At 42.1% G+C, this 16,666-nt stretch overlaps 1 protein-coding gene across 1 annotated transcript; it reads left to right on the plus strand.

The window, feature by feature from the left end:
- The first annotated feature begins 350 nt into the window (after nucleotides 1-350).
- Nucleotides 351-2,482, plus strand: LOC122023240 (probable purple acid phosphatase 20). The gene is made up of 3 exons (XM_042581313.1): nucleotides 351-633; nucleotides 720-1,578; nucleotides 2,026-2,482. Exons 1-3 carry the CDS (start codon nucleotides 378-380, stop codon nucleotides 2,480-2,482), a joined length of 1,572 nt encoding a protein of 523 aa, XP_042437247.1. The 5' UTR covers nucleotides 351-377.
- The last annotated feature ends 14,184 nt before the right edge of the window (nucleotides 2,483-16,666 follow it).

The following is a 16,666-nucleotide window of genomic DNA, read 5'->3' on the forward strand; positions in this document are numbered from 1 at the left end:
GTGTCTCAATCTTAGAAACGGGTTTTGGAGCCGAGTCGAGCCGGCTCTCCTTTAAAATCTCATACCCACCCCAGTGGAAGACACACATACTGGACACTCCCCATCGGCTGCTGCTCCGCCATGGCGTCGCCTCCTTCGGCTCTGCTCGTCGCCATCGTCGCTTGCTCCCTTCTTGCCTGTGCTGTCGCCTACATCCGTCCGCCGCCAAGTCGCCCCCTCTACGTCCCCCACGCTAACAGCATAGACTATCTCCTTCCCGAGCAGGTACATCATTCGCGCGCTAGCTATAGCTCGAACCATTTCGTAGAAATTTGGGTCGGTTAATTGTCACGACTGTTCTCGTCCAGGTCCATATATCTCTTGTGGGGGCAGACAGAATGAGGATAAAATGGACCACCGAGGACGACGGCCCATCGGTGGTGGAATACGGCAGCCAGTATTCTCTCAAGGCCACCGGCTCTTCCGACGACTACTCCTACCTACTATTCTACCGCTCCCCCCACATCCATGACGTCGTCATCGGCCCATTGAGTCCCAGCACGGTGTACGACTACCGATTGGGCATGAACTCCGCTCGCAACTTTTCATTGAAGACCCCACCGAACTCCTTGCCCTTCAATTTCGCCGTCGTCGGTGCGCGCCTTCTTTCAATTCCCACCTCTTGCTGTGGTTTTTTTGGTATGAAAATGGAGTATGTTGAGTTCGTCGGTGTGAAACAGGGGATTTGGGTCAGACCGTGTCGTCGGGCTCGACCCTGGACCACTTGGCTGCGGCGGACTACGACGTGCTGTTGCTCCCCGGCGACCTCTCCTACGCAGGCGTAGAACAGCCGCTGTGGGACTCATTCGGCCGGCTGGTGGAGCCGCTGGCGAGCTCCCGGCCGTGGATGGTGACGCAAGGAGAGTACGAGACAGAGAGGATCCCCCTCATCCACCCGAAAAAGTTTGTCGCGTACAATATGCGATGGCGCATGCCGTACGACGCCGACCCGGCCACCTCCTCCGGCTCCAACCTCTTTTACTCCTTCGACGTCGCCGGCGGAGCCATCCACGTGATCATGCTCGGCTCCTACGCCGATTACGACACGGGGTCCCCGCAGCAGTCGTGGCTGGCGGCTGACCTAGCGAGGATGGAGCAGCAGCGGCCGCAGTGGGCGGTGGCGGTTATGCACGCGCCGTGGTACAACACGAACGACGCGCACCACCTGGAGTTCGAGGAGATGCGGGTGGCGTTGGAGGCGATGCTGTACGAGGCGCGGGTGGACGTGGTGTTCTCCGGGCACGTGCACGCTTACGAACGGTTCGCGCGCGTTTTCAATGGCAGTTCCGACCTGTGCGGGCCGGTGCACATCACCATCGGCGACGGCGGGAACGTAGAAGGGCTGGTGACCGACTTCCTGCTGCCTCATCCGGCGATCTCGCTTTTCAGGGAGGCCAGCTTCGGGCACGGCCGGTTCGAGGTGGCGAACGCGACGCACGCGCTGTGGACGTGGCACCGGAACGACGACAACGTGGCGGTGGCGGCGGACCAGGTGTGGATCACCAGCTTGGCATCCGATCCGAACTGTCAAAGGAAACGGTGAAACCCCATCGATCCTCCAAAAAAAACTAATGGAATTGAAATTAATTAGTAGTTGTAATTCTTTAATAATTGAAAATCCATCTCGTTATCGGCTGAATCCGGAGATGTATTAGAATAATACGTTCCTAAGTTGTTGGAAAGTTCATTCATAATCGATTCTGAAGTAGCATCTGTTTGATCTGCTCAAATTTGTAATTGAAGTTGACATATAGAAGAGTCTATAATAATTATTATCTTCTTATTTTCTCTTCTTAATTGCCACGTGTATTAGATAATTTATTATACCTTCAATATATATAATATGTGTATTGTATATATAGACTGATACGGTAAGGAGAAGGGAAGGGCATTTCGGATATTTGACATTGGTTTAAGTGGAAGTACTGTTCACCCTTGAAAAAAAAGGAGAGGCGGGTTCCTTTGGAGAGGGCGGTCATGAAACAGGAGGGGGGAAAGGTTTTGGGATGCCGCCGCCGAGCACGAAGGAAACTTGGGGGGTTTTTTCCGCCGCCGCAAAGAGGAGAGGCTTCTGCCTCGTCCTCGCGCCTCTCGCCAGCATCCTCACGACCCCTCCCCGTTTTTCCTCCCTCGCCGAAGGCCACGATCTAAGGCACTGCCGAAGTCACCGCCGCTCCTCTCCTATCTGATCTTCTCCGCCGCCTTGCGCACAGGGGGTGCTTCTGCTGTCTACTACCACCACCATGGACAGAAGCCAAGGCTTCTTCTGGATACCTCGTTACTACCGCCGGAGAGATCCGTCGGCGATGAGGGGCCACCTCCTCCCTTCTCCTCCGTCCTCGGTGCCTCCCGCCGTGCCGACGGCATTGGATGCCGTCGCCGACGCCTCCAGCAGGCGTCTACACCTCCTCGCACCATAGCCACCGCTGAGAGCACGCCATAGCCGCCTCCGGTAGCCAGCGCTGCCACCTCTGGCAGCCACCGCCACAGCCGCCTTTGACAGCCAGTGTCTCCGGTGTTCAATGCTGTCACCTCTGGCAGCCACAACCGTAACCACCGACACCTCCTAGTAGCCGTCGTCACCCGTCGAGCAGCCGTCGTCCGAGGGCTCAGGTATCGTACTATGCCCTATATTCCGGCCTGCGAATCGAGAGTGTGTTCAGCCTTCGTGTCGTTATTGTATCCCGGCCTGTGAGCCGATAGAGCATTCGACCATTGTGCCATTGCTGCATATCGGCCTGCGAGCCGAGGCTGTAGTCGTACTGTGCGTCGCTTTACAGATCCATATCGTACCTGGCTTCGAGCCACCAAAGCCAGTCACTCGCCTGGTGGACATTTATCTACTATTCAGGGTCACGATGCCTCAATCAGCTCACCCATCTATCCGAGCCCCCCCGGGGGCCAGGGTACGTTCTTGCACTCCTTATTTGCGCATTTATTTCTCTATTATTATTTGGCTGCTCATATATTTGCGGGACCCACCTCGAACATCGAGGTTCCAGGGATCGGAGTAATCCGGTCGTTGGCTGCAGGTGTTGTTGACCAGAGGACTCCGGACGACTTAGTCAACATAGAGGACAGCTCACCATCTGGGTCATGGAGATGCAGTCAACCTTCTAGACACATCATTCCAGCATCCCCGTCTTCCCAGATTCCGGACAGGATCATAGATCAATTTGCCACGTGTCTAGTGTATATAGAGAAACCCTTAGCTGAAAAATATAGAAAGTTTACCACAATGATACAAGGAAAAGGTGCCTTCTCAATTTACTATATATATATATATATATATATATATATATATATATATATATATATATATATATATATATATATATATAAAAAAGAATCAAGTTTCCTCTTAAATAAATTAACGGATTATTTTTTTTATAATAGATGGTTAATCTAAGAATATTAAATTGAGGAATCGTTTACTATAAATACTTTCTAATTTATCCGGATAGTTGATAAAAAATTTTCGTAGAACCTGATAATTGATTTCAATACTTTATTTTGTCTTCTTTCATTCACAAGAATCTTTCATGATATTGGAGATGTCATCGCCACCAACATCTATGATTTTTTCTTCAACATCATCAATCACTGAGCCAAATCCCGATATGAATCATCAAACTCCAATTTCTATTTCTCTACTAATTTTTGTCATTTTGTCTAATCTCAATCCCCTTCCAATAGAGATCAGATTCTTTGGTTTGCAATCATTAGTCCTCTCCTAGTCCTTTCCTAAATTTGTAAGTCGGATTACGGTCGAAATCCGATCATAATTATCTACGATCTCCTTTAGATTCATCTTCTCACCTAGGTTATACTTTGGGTTGAGGTAGGAAAGCCGGAGGTCACCGATGGTGGATGGGCCACCCTTAGTCGGCACCATACAATCCACTCAACCATCAGCGGCCTCCAGCCACTTGCCTCTGGCCGTTTGTCTCAACTCAAATAATAACTTAGATGAGAAGGTGAATCCAAGGGAAATCGCAGTCAATTTTGATTGGATTCCAGTCACGATTTGATGTGCAAATTGAGAAAGGAACCAAGAGAGAACTAGAGATTGTGAATCAGAGAATCTGAACTCCTTCCAACACTTCCTTCCATGAATCAATCCCTTTCTGTTAAGATGGACCAAAATAACTATTTGATTTGGAAAAAATAACTCCTTAATGTAGGGATTGCTAATGGCTTAGAAGAGTTTATAGATCGTGCTCGTACGTTCTTGTCCTCTTAAATTCCTTGATCTCAACCATCTGATTGTTAATCCTAAATGCACCTCTTAGCAACGCTAAAATATAATAAGTTGAGGTTCACCCGGGGCGGTGTAGAGATTAAGGCATGTGATATTGTCATATAAAATCTTGGGGGTTAGAACTCGACATGTCCGAGCACACCTCTCCTCTCTTGTCTTACCTTCTGCACTAATGGCTAGTAGTGACTCATAATTTACCTCCTATGTATTGGCCTTGGAACGGGTTGACAAGAGTGTTGGGGGCAAGTGTATCGACTTTTGCCACATAAAATATAATAAGTTGGATTTATTCATCCTTAACTGAAGGACTCATAACTCAAATCGTTGGGTATTTAGCAGCATGCGGTCGGAGGTCGGAGGTCGTTGGTGGTTGGTGGACCGTCCCTTAGTCAGCACCATACAGTCTGCCCAACCACCTGCGGCCTCCGACTACCTATGTCAATCCAAACTATAACGTAGATAGAAAGGTAAATTCAAGGGAGATCACAGTCAATTTTGACTGGATTCCAACCACGATCTGACGTACAAATTGAGAAAGGAACTAAGAGAGAACTAGAGATTACGAATCAAAGAATCTGAACTCCTTCCAACACTTCCTTCCATGAATCAATCCCTTTTTGTTGTAACGACCCGACCCCTCAGTCCCTTGGGCAGCCACACTAGTGGCCCAACTGGCGGCCCCTTGGCGTTTCTTTGGGCGGCCACAATGGCAGCCCAAATTGGCGACCCCTTATGCCGTCAACCGACGACCCTCGGTCGTATCGTTACTCACTAGGTCTTTTCACCCCTGGCCAGTGAATTTTTGCCTTCCCCAGGATTCAACGGAGGTATGAATAATCTCTATTGTAACTATAGTTACCCTGCCATTTCACTTCCTCGTTTCTTCTACATCGGCAGTGTTTGACTTGAGCGTCGGAGGACCATCGCCGGGGAACCACTCCCTGGCTCGGCACTGACGTTGTTGTGGTTGTAGGCTTCACTAACGGGGAGTCCACCAACGGTCAACGAGAATGTCATATCCCAACATTCATCGCCTCGACTCTTGGATAGGATCACGTAACTTATTGTTGAGCTATGAATACAAATTAGAAAGGCAAGAAACTGCTTAATTGACTTTCCTTTAAAACAATATTGTTTGTTTGTCAATGACTAAAAACCACCCTCAACCAAGATAGTATCAATTTCTACACCATCAATCTTTCCAAAAACTCCTCAATCAAAATCCGTTATACCCTACTCCTCTCAAAATGGTCTTGTTGACAACCCTCCGACTATATAGTTTTACAACCAGTGGAAATCTCCACAGAATAAGACCACTCAGACCTCAAAACCATACTACTAAATTTATCTCAAACTCAGACACACTGTAAATATTTGTTATCATAGACCAAATCTTCATTACATAATAATTTTATTATTACGGATATGTCTTCCTCTGCCACTAGTTCTACTATGTTTGGTTTCATTGCTACAGCTAATACAATAAGTGATCCTAATTGGTATATGGATTCAAGAATAACTGGCCACTTTATTCCTCATTTGAATATGTTGGATTCTGTCATTTTTTTTATTAGCATTGAGCGTGTAATAGGATTACACTGGTGGTGGTAAGAACATTTTAATATATTAATAATAATTTTACCTATCTATTTTAAATCTATCAAGTTATCCAATATTTATCATACTCCAGCCATATTTAAAAATCTCATTAATGTTTTTAGTTTCATTATAATAAAGTTTATGTTGATTTTCATTCCATATTTTTCTTGGTTAATGATCAGGTCACATACGGTAATTATTGGTGAATCCTTGATCATGGTCTTTATTGAATCTAGGCTCCATCACTGTCGCCCGTTTCATCTCCTACATTGTCTTTATGTCTTTTCAAAGGTCATGTTCTTGTTTCCTCCGATCCAAATCTCTGGCACATGGCATCTTGGTCATCCATCTTTTGAAGTTGGTAATCAAATTTAAGTCTTGTAATGTGTATGTGAACAAGTCGACTTTTCTTGATTTTTGTAATTCATAAACTTCAATATGTTTTATCAAACTATCGAGCACTAATAAATTTGAATTTGTTGACCTATAGGTTCTTGATGATTATTGATAATTTTATAAGATTTTTCTTAGTTGTATTTGTTACATTCTAAAGATGATGTATACACCAATTTTGTTATCTTTTACAATATGGTGTATAATCAATTTAATATCTCTGTTAAAAATGATCATTTTAACTAGAGTGGAGAATTTTTTATTGTACTTCATCAAAAATTTTGACATGCTATCGAAATGAGTCTCTCTCTTTTGGCTTACTCTTATATGTCTCTCAAATTTTGACCATATGTATTTTCTATAGTCGTGTTTCTCATTAATTGATTTCTCACAAAAATTGTATAGCTCAAGATTATAACTTTTATCGAACTTTAATTGTGCTTGTTTTCCCTTTATACATCCCTTCAATTCAAATAAGTTGGAATTCGGGTCATGCCTATGTGTATTTTTTTTGCTACAACTCTAAACACAAAGGCTACCTCTATTTTGATCATTCCAATTCCAAATTGCAAATCAAGGCTCGGATTATCTCATACCAAGATGGCTCATGTGAGAGCAAGACCAGTGTACGTCGATTGTTGGATAGACTGGGGACAATTTTATCTCAGTGAATCAATCTGTAAGTACCCCGGGATAATTTTAATATGGTCAACCAAGTTCAGTTAGGTCTTGTTGTATTTCATTCTTGCGTCTAAGTGTGCAGGAGCATAGGAACACAAGAAATCGAGCTGAAGACGCAGCTAGCGAGAAGGATGGTACGGAAGGGAGTTGACGGGCTTGGTGGATCAGAAGGACGAGGTGTTGCGGAAGAGTACACCAATGGTAGAGAAGGACGTGCGCGACGTCCGAGGGATGAAAGCTAGGGAGGAAGTCTGCTCAAGGAGAAGGCCAGAGTTAGGTTCAGGTGAGCTTAATTCCAGATGGTCGGAGCATCACCCAAGCGAATGGAACGAAAAATAGTTAACAAGAGAAGTTAACCATTTCCAGATGAACAGTGCTGAAGGCGCCCTCAAAGGCTTTGAAGGTGCCTTCTATGAACAGTACTAAAGGCGCCTTCAAAGGCTTGGAAGATGTCTTTGATGAACAGTACAAAGGCATCTTCAAGCCCTTGAAGGTGCCTTCCGGCGGCTGTTAGCGAAGATAAAGTTTTATCTTTGCACGGATAAAACTTAACCGATTGAAGGTGCCTTGAACCCTCTTGAAGGTGTCTTCCACCCACGTCTAAGATTGTCCTGGAGTTATAAAACAAAACATAACTGTAAATACAACTCTTTTAATCATTCCTAGTCTATTTTCTAAGCTATCAAAGTCTGTAAGAGGCTTCTTCGCCTGCAACGAAGAAAATCTACTAGTGCTCTTCATTGCCTTGGATTGACAACCATCTAGGTTGTAACCAAGTTAATTTCTTGGCCTCTTCTATTTTTAGTTGTTCAATTTTTTTTGTTATAATTGTGCTACTAATCAAAGTTAGAAGACCGGGAAAGGTTAATTTTTATTTTATAGGCAATTCACCCCCTCTTGTCGACCCCGCTACACCAACAATTGGTATCAGAGCCAGAATGTCTCATAAGGACTAACCACCGACTGAAGCACCGAGATGATGGCCGAACCAAGCATCTATCCATCAACGTTTGAGGGGGAGTTCAAGTTTTTGAAACATAAAATGGAGGTCTTCTTCAAGACAGAGTTTGACATCATGTTAAGTATCAAAAATGGTTTCGAAGTACTCAAAACAACAAATGGAAAAGAACTCGAGGAATACCGATGGAGCAAACAATAAAGAAACGAATTCATGGCAAATGGTAAGGCTGAATTTCATCTACTTAATGTTCTACCGGCGCAGGAACTCGAAAGAATCGGCGACTATACATGTACAAAAGAACTTTGGAAAAAGTTCTTGGAACACCACGAAGCGTCAAGAAAGAAGAATCCGACCCTTTGATGGACATCGCTTCGTCATCAGAGGAATCCTAGACTGAGGAAATCAACAACATAGCCCTAATAGCAAACCATCAAAGATAAGATGAAAGCAGCTCAGAGATGAGCATCGATGAAGGGGGAGGATCATCAGAGGAAAGTTGTGATGAAGGGGGAGTATCAGAACACGAGGTAAATAAGGTGTGTGCACTATCTCCCAAGCAATCTTACAAGTTTATCAAAATGCTTTCTAAAAATATGTGCAATTAGAAAAAGAAAATGCTAAATAAAAATGACCTTAGCCAATTCATGTCCCCTAGAAAAGTATGATAATTTAAAAATAGAAAATGAAAAATTGAGAATAAAAATCGAAAAGTTGGAAAATAACCATGCATGTTCTAAATACTATCAAAAAATAAGATTTAGAAATTATGGTAAAATCAACTGGTACATGAGAAATCACCAGGGACAAATTAGAAAAATTCTTAAAAATTAACTACCTCCCAAATATATGGTTAACCCAGTAGGACATAATTTATTTTGGGTTCCTAAATCTTATTTAGATAATTAAATAAATTTTTGTTTGCATGCTAGAAATTTAATTTACCTTATTTATTCTTGTCAATAAAATTAATAATTTTTGTTAAGCACCCCTAGATAAATATTCCAAACTTTTAAAAAGTTTATTTTATTTTTTCTCAAATTTTTTTTTATGTGATCAAAGGAGGAGGAATAGGTACAAGTTCAAGGGGAGGTAGGATTTAGAATTTTTAAATTCTTTGTTTTCAAGCAATTTATTTTTTTTACTTATTTTGCAAGCAACTTATTTTTTTACTTAATTTTGCAAGCAATTTGTTATCACTTTTATTTTATTATAATTTTTACCCTTACTTGAACTTGAATTGATGCACATCAAAAAGGGGGAGATTGTAAGTACCCCGGGATAGTTTTGATGTGGTCAACCAAGTTCAGTTAGGTTCTGTTGTATTTCATCCTTGTGTCTAAGTGTGCAGGAGCTTAGAAACACAAGAAATTGAGCAGAAGACGCAGCGAGTGAGAAGGATGGCACGGGAAGGGAGTCGACGGGCTCGGTGCATCCGAAGGATGAGGTGATACAGAAGAGTACACCGGTGGATCAGAAGGACATGCATGACATCCAAGGGATGAGAAGTCGGGGAGGAAGTTTGCCTAAGGTGAAGGCCAGAGTTGGGTTCGGATGAGTTCAATTCTGGATGGCCGGAGCATCACCTAAGCAAATTGAGCGAAATATGGTTAACAATGGAGGTTAACCATTTCTGGATGAATAGTGTTAAAGGCATCCTCAAAAGCTTTGAAGGCGTCTTCTATGAATAGTACTAAAGGCACCTTCAAAGGGTTATAAGGCGCCTTCGATAAATAGTCCGAAGGCACCTTCCAGCCCTTAAAGGCGCCTTCCGATAACTGTTAGCGAAGATAAAGTTTTATCTTCGCACAGATAAAACTTAACCGATTGAAGGTGCTTTAAACCCTCTTGAAGGCATCTTCTACCCTCGGATAAGATTTTCCAAGAACTATAAAAAGGCCCTTGGAGCTAGGAAATAAAACATAATTGTAACTACAACTCTTGTAATCTTTCCTAGTCAATTTTCTGAGCTGTCAACATCTATAAGAGGTTTCTCCGTCTGCAACGAAGGAAATCCACTAGTGCACTTCACTACCTTGATTAACAATCATCTAGGTTGTAACCAAGTTAATTTCTAGGTCTCTTCTATTTTTAGTTGTTCAATTTCTTTTGTTATAATTGTGCTACTAATTCGAGTTAGAAGATCGGAAAAGGTTAATTTTTATTTTACAGGCAATTCACCCCCTCCCCCTTCTTGCTAACCCCGTTGTACTAACAATTGGTATCAGAGCCAAAACACCTTAGAAGGACTAACCACTGACTGAAGCTCCCCGATAATGGTCAGACCAAGCATATATTTGCCAACATTTGAGGGGGAGTTCGAGTTTTAGAAATGTAAAATGGAGGTCTTCTTCAAGACGGATTTTGACATCATGTTAAGTATCAAAAATGGTTTTGAAGTACTCAAAACAATAGACGGAAAAGAACTCGAGGAATACCAATGGAGCAAACAACAAAGAAAAGAATTCATGGCAAATGGTAAGGCTGAATTTCATCTACTTAATATTCTACCAGCACAGGAACTCAAAAGAATCAGTGACTATACATGTGCAAAAGAACTTTGGGAAAAATTCTTGGAACAACACGAAGCGTCAAGAAAAGAAGAATCTGACCCTTCGATGGGCATCGCTTCGCCATCAGAGGAATCCGAGACCAAGGAAATCAACAACATAGCCCTAATGACAAACCATCAAAGAGAAGATGAAAGCAACTCAAAGATGAGCATCGATGAAGGGAGAGGATCATCATAGGAAAACTGCGATAAAGGGAGAGCATCAAAACACAAGGTAAGTGAGGTACGTGCACTATCTCCCAAGCAATCTTACGAGTTTATCAAAATGTTTTCTAAAAATATGTACAAATTAGAACAAGAAAAATACTAAGATAAAAATGACCTTAGCCAATTCATGCCTCTTAGAAATGTATGATAATTTAAAAATAGAAAATAAAAAATTGAGAATAAAAATTGAAAAGTTGAAAAATAACCATGCATGTTATAATTACTATCAAAAATCAAGATTTAGAAATTATAGTAAAATCATGGTTCATTAAAAATTACCAGGGATAAATTAGGAAAATTTCTAAAAATTATGTAGCTCCTAAATATTTGGTTAATCAAGTAGGAAATAATTTATTTTAGGTTCCTAACTCGTGTTTAGATAATTAAATAAATTTTTATTTGCATCCTAGAAATTTAATTTACCTTATTTATTCTTGTCAATAAAATTAATAATTTTTATTAAGTACCCCTGGAGAAATATTCTAAATTTTCTAAAAAGTTTATTTTATTTTTCCCCAATTTTTTTTTTGATGTGATCAAAATGAGAGAAATACGTACAAGTTCAGGGGAGGTAGGATTCAAAATTTTTAAATTCTTTGTTTTCAAGCAATTTGTTTTTTTACTTATTTTGCAAGCAAATTTTTTATCATTTTTATTTTATTATAAGTTTTACCCTAACTTGAACTTGGGTTGATGCACATTAAAAAATGAGAGATTATAAGTACCCCGGGGTAGTTTTAATATGGTCAACTAAATTCAGTTAGATCCTGTTGTATTTGATCTTTGTATCAAAGTGTGCAGGAGCTTAGGAACACAAGAAGTCGAGCAGAAGACGCAGTTAGCGAGAAGGATAGCACGGGAAGGGAGTCCACGGGTTTGGTGCATCCGAAGGATGAGATGCTGCGGAAGAGTACACTGGTGGATGAGAAGGGCGTGCACGACGTATGAGGGATGAGAAGTTGGGGAGGAAGTCTGCTCGAGGAGAAGGCCGGAGTTGAATTCAGGTGAGCTTAATTCCGGATGGTCGGAGCATCACCCAAGCGAACGGAGCGAAAAATAGTTAATAAGGGAAGTTAACCATTTCCAGATGATCAGTGCTAAAGGTGCCCTCAAAGGCTTTGAAGGCGTCTTCTATGAACAGTACTGAAGGTGCCTTCAAAGGCTTAGAAGGTACCTTCGATGAATAGTCCGAAGGCGCATTCCAGCCCTTAAAGGCGCCTTCTAATAGTTGTTATCGAAGATAAAGTTTTATCTTCGTACGGATATAACTTAACCAATTGAAGGTGCCTTAAACCCTCTTGAGGGCATCTTCCACCCTCGAATAAGATTTTCCAAGAACTATAAAAAGGCCCCAGAAGCTAGGAAATAAAATATAACTATAACTACAACTCTTGTAATCTTTCCTAGTCTATTTTCTGAGCTGTCAATGTCTGTAAAAGGCTTCTCCACCTGCAATGCAAGAGATCTACTAGTGCTCTTCATTGCCTTGAATTAACAATCATCTAGGTTGTAACCAAGTTAATTTCTGGGCCTCTTCTATTTTTAGTTGTTCAATTTCTTTTGTTATAATTGTGCTACTAATTTGAGTTGAAAGATCAGGAAAAGTTAATTTTTATTTTATAGGTAATTCCCCCCCCCCCCCCCCCCCCCCCTCTTATCAGCCTTGTTGCACTTAGAGCTGTCAGATGGGTCAACCCATGGTCGGGCGGGTTGGCCCATGGTGGGCCAACTATTTGGCGGGGCAGGGCGAGCCGGCCCGTCAACTTGGCGAGTTGAGAAATTTCAAACTCAACCCAATCCAAGGCGGGTTGCGGGTTTGGCGGGCCAACTCACGGGCCCATTACATTTTTTTTAAAAAAATAAAAAAATATTTTATATTTTTAACATTTTACTTCAAAAAGGTTTCATCAATCAAATGTATCTATAAACATGCATTTTAAATATAAATGGATACAAGAGAGTACTTATGTTGGATGAAAAATACTATTTTTTTTTCAAAATTATAACAAAGAAAGATAATAAATTGACATAAAACTTAGTTTACATATGTTTCTCAACCCGCGGGCCAACCCAAGTCCGTCGTGGGTCGTGGGCCTAGGTGGGTCGGCCCACAGCAGGCTTGGGTTGATAAAATTCTAACACAACCCGCTTAAAATGTTTGGCGGGGCGGGCCAACCCGACAAGCCCAACCCAAATTGACGGCTCTAGCTGCACTAACACAACCAACGTTTTACCATCTGAATCCATTTAGCTACATGCTCAAGTGTGTAATGAATGCATTAATATGTGGATTTGAAATAGTCAACGATTAATGTAGAATCTGTAACTGCCCAAGTGAAATAGCCGACCATTGATGGTCAACGGCTGATGTTTCGAATCGGATGGGTAAATACAGTAAATGGCTTTTATTCATCCATTTAATATTATTTACTATTGCCAAGGGTCTGAGCACCTTTATAAGAAGGTTATGACCACAAACAAAGGAAGACGACACATAAGCAAAAGAGACGCATACTCCTTCCATCTTGTTCACTCGTTCTTTTTCTCTGTCGTGTACTCCGCTCAATAACTCTTCTCATGGTAGCATTCGGGTACACACTTAGTTTGCCATGAACACTCAATGTTTGGTTGTCTACATGGTCTTCCAGTCATATCCTGAGAAATAGACGTCAAATGTGATATCGACACATTTGTTTTAAGGAAACTGTGTTGAACACAAGTCTCAAAATCTCTCTTTCCCTACTCAGACTCGACAGTCGAGTGATTGGGTCAATCAACTTGGCAGTCAAGTAGCAACAACCCATTCAAACTCAACAATTGGGTGACTCGGTCGACTCTGCACTAGACTTCCTGACTCAAACTTGGTAGTGCTCAACAAGAATACTCAGCATCCCACTCAAGAGCACTCGACGTCCCAACTCAGCACTTGACTTCCAATTTGGGCTCAGGAAGCACTAGGGTCTCTCAGACCGAGTGAAAATCAGAACTCAGTTGTATCCAACGACATCCCACTAGGACTCGAGAAGTCCACTTGGTAATTCGACAGAAGACTACCAAATTGGCTTGGCACTCAACCAAGATGGAACTCTGCCTTGCTTGAGCACTTTGCAACTCAAGCTTTTGACAACTTGGCCTGGACAACTCATGGAAACTCGCACAACCTAATCAGTCCAGTCTGGCAGTTTGAAATTATCATCTCAAGCCATCTTAACTAAGATAAGTTTGAATTTTGATTCTATAATATCAAATTCAGTAGATCTCTTGTAACTCCAATAAATATCTCCGATAATATGTTAGACCCCGTGGTTGTTTTGATGTGATCAACCAAGTTAGGTTAGGTCCTGCTTGTTATTTGATCCCTGTGTCTAAGTGTGCAGGAATTTAGGAGCACAGGAAGTCGAGCGGAAGACACAACTAGCGAGAAGGACGACACGGGAAGGGAGCCGACGGGCTCGGTGCATCTGAAGGACAAAAGAGCCGCGGAAGAGTACACTGGTGGATGAGAAGAACGTGCGCGGCATTCGAGGGACGAGAAGCCGGGTCGGAAGTCTGCTCGAGGAGAAGGCCAGAAATTAGGTTCGGGTGAGCCCTATTTCGGTTTGCCGAAATCACCCAAGCGATCGGAGATTCAGAAGAAGAAGAAAAAGGGAAGCTAGAAGTTATTTATACCATGCAGTGTTGGAGGCGCCTCAGACTTATCCGAGATGCCTCAGTATTGGAGGCGCCTCAAACTTGTCTGAGGAGCCTCAATGTTGGAGGCGCCTCAGACTTGTCCGAGGCGCCTCAGACTTGTCCGAGGCGCCTCAGACCCAGCCGAGGCGCCTTCAAGGGTAATGGAGGCACCTCAAACCCAGTAAAAATAAACGTTTGCAATCAGATAAAGCTTTATCCGATCAAACTTCTTGGAGGCGCCTTCAACCCTCTTGGAGACCCCTTCAACACTCGAGATAGAGTTTCCAGGAGCTATATAAAGGCCTCTGGAGCTAGAAAATAATCATTCAACTCTTTATTAAGTTCCTAGCAACCTCTGAGCATTCTAAGTGTGTAAAAAAAGACTTCTCTGTCTACAGTGAAGGAGATATTCTAGTAGAGCTGTTCGACCGCCTTGGATTAACAATCCCCTGGGTTGTAACTAAGTTAAAATTCTGTCTCCTCTTTATTTCTATTCTTTTATTTTTATTAGTGTTGCATTTTTGAGTTGAAAGTCTTGAGGAGGGTATACTTTCATTTGCAGGCAATTCACCCTCCTCTTGCCAGTCCTGCTGAACCAACAAGTGGTATCAGAGTCAGACCGCCTCAGAAGGACTGACCGCCGACTGAAGCACAAAGATCAAGATGATGGCCAGAACCAGTATCCATCCCCCGAAATTCAACGGAGACTTCGCGACGTGGAAGCGTTGTATGGAGGTATTTTTTAAGACTGAGTTTGATATTCTTCTTGTTATGAAATTTGATTTTGTAGCCCCTAAAAATAAGAAAGAATACAACTGGATGAAGAAGGAACAAGCCAATTTCGTGGCCAACGAAAAGGCGGAATTCCACCTGCTCAGCGTCTTGCCGCCCCAGGAGGTATGTCGGATCGGAAGTTACGACTCCACTAAAGACCTCTGGGAAAAATTCCTAGAGCTCCACGAAGGCACCTCAGAAGCAAAGTTAGCAAAGCGCGACATCCTCCGGACTCAGTTGACAAATCTCCGGATAAACAACGACGAGAAGGTAGCGCAACTCCAAATTAGAATCAAGGAGCTGATAACGCAACTAACAAATCTCGATGAATCAGTAACGAACCGAGATTCCATCTGGTATGCATTCAACGCCTTCCCAAGAACTCCAGAGTGGGCGTCCTTAGTAGATGCTTACTACATCTCTAAGGACTTTGAGGTAAGTAGTTTAGAAAGTTTATTTTCTACATTTGAATTTCACGAGTCTCGAATTGCAGAACCTATAGAGAAGTCAAAACTCAACGTTGCCCTACAAGCCGAGATGGACGATCCCGACTCCGAAGCATCCATAAACGAATCTGAAGCGGCACTACTGGTAAGAAAGTTAAATAAATTTATTAAAACTAATAAATTTAAATCACAGTCGAGGAAGCATCAACGCAACAGAAGGACGGTTCGATGCTATAACTGAAACGAGGAAGGGCACATCAAGGATGACTGCCCCAAGTTAAAGAAAAAGCATAAGGAGAAGCCTCAGAGACCGACGTCCTCTACACGTAAAAATCTGAAGGCTACATGGGACGATTCTTCATCCTCCGAGTCAGAAGTCGACGCCTTCTTTGGAGTAGTATTGATGACCAACCATCTCTTTAAAGATGACTCAGACTCAGAGATGAGCATAGATCAAGGGGGAGAATCAGAAGAGGAAAGCTATGATGAAGGGGGAGCATCACCAAGTGAGGTAAGTAAGGTACGTGATCTCACCTCCACTCAATCGTTTCAATTTATCAAAGTACTTACAAAAGATTTAGCAAAATTTTAAAAAAATGCTAAATTAAAATTAAAATTAGAAGAATCATATCCCTTTGAGTTATTTAACAACTTAAAATCAGAAAATGACAGTTTGAAAATACAAATTGAAAATTAAAAAATTGTTGCATGTTCAAAAATAATTGTTTTTCAAAAATCAAAACTTAAAATTTATGGAAAGCTAAATTGTATATAAAAAAACATCAGGGACAACGTAGAAAGATTCCCAAGACTTATTTATGTACCACCCAAATATTTAGCTAACCCTGTAGCAAGGAACCTATACTGGGTTCCAAAATCTTTACTAGGTTAAAATTCTTTAAGTTAAGGCTTTCAGAAGAAATGAAACAGTGAGTTTCTTTATGAGACTTTGTCTAAGGAAGTGGTTGTTGCTTCAATAACAAAGAAGTCCTAGTGCCTCACCACGACCTGGAAGCCAAAATATCAAAATAAAATATTTAATTAACTTTCTGATAAAAGCATTA

Source organism: Zingiber officinale, chromosome 9B (genome assembly GCF_018446385.1).
Source record: "Zingiber officinale cultivar Zhangliang chromosome 9B, Zo_v1.1, whole genome shotgun sequence".
Classification (NCBI taxonomy): domain Eukaryota; kingdom Viridiplantae; phylum Streptophyta; class Magnoliopsida; order Zingiberales; family Zingiberaceae; genus Zingiber; species Zingiber officinale.

Coding starts and splice junctions, on each gene's coding strand:
- LOC122023240 (XM_042581313.1), top strand. CDS start 378: ATGAGGATAAAATGGACCACCGAGGACGACGGCCCATCGGTGGTGGAA. Junction 634..719: donor CTTCAATTTCGCCGTCGTCG/GTGCGCGCCTTC, acceptor GGTGTGAAACAG/GGGATTTGGGTCAGACCGTG. Junction 1,579..2,025: donor CCGAACTGTCAAAGGAAACG/GTGAAACCCCAT, acceptor GTCATGAAACAG/GAGGGGGGAAAGGTTTTGGG.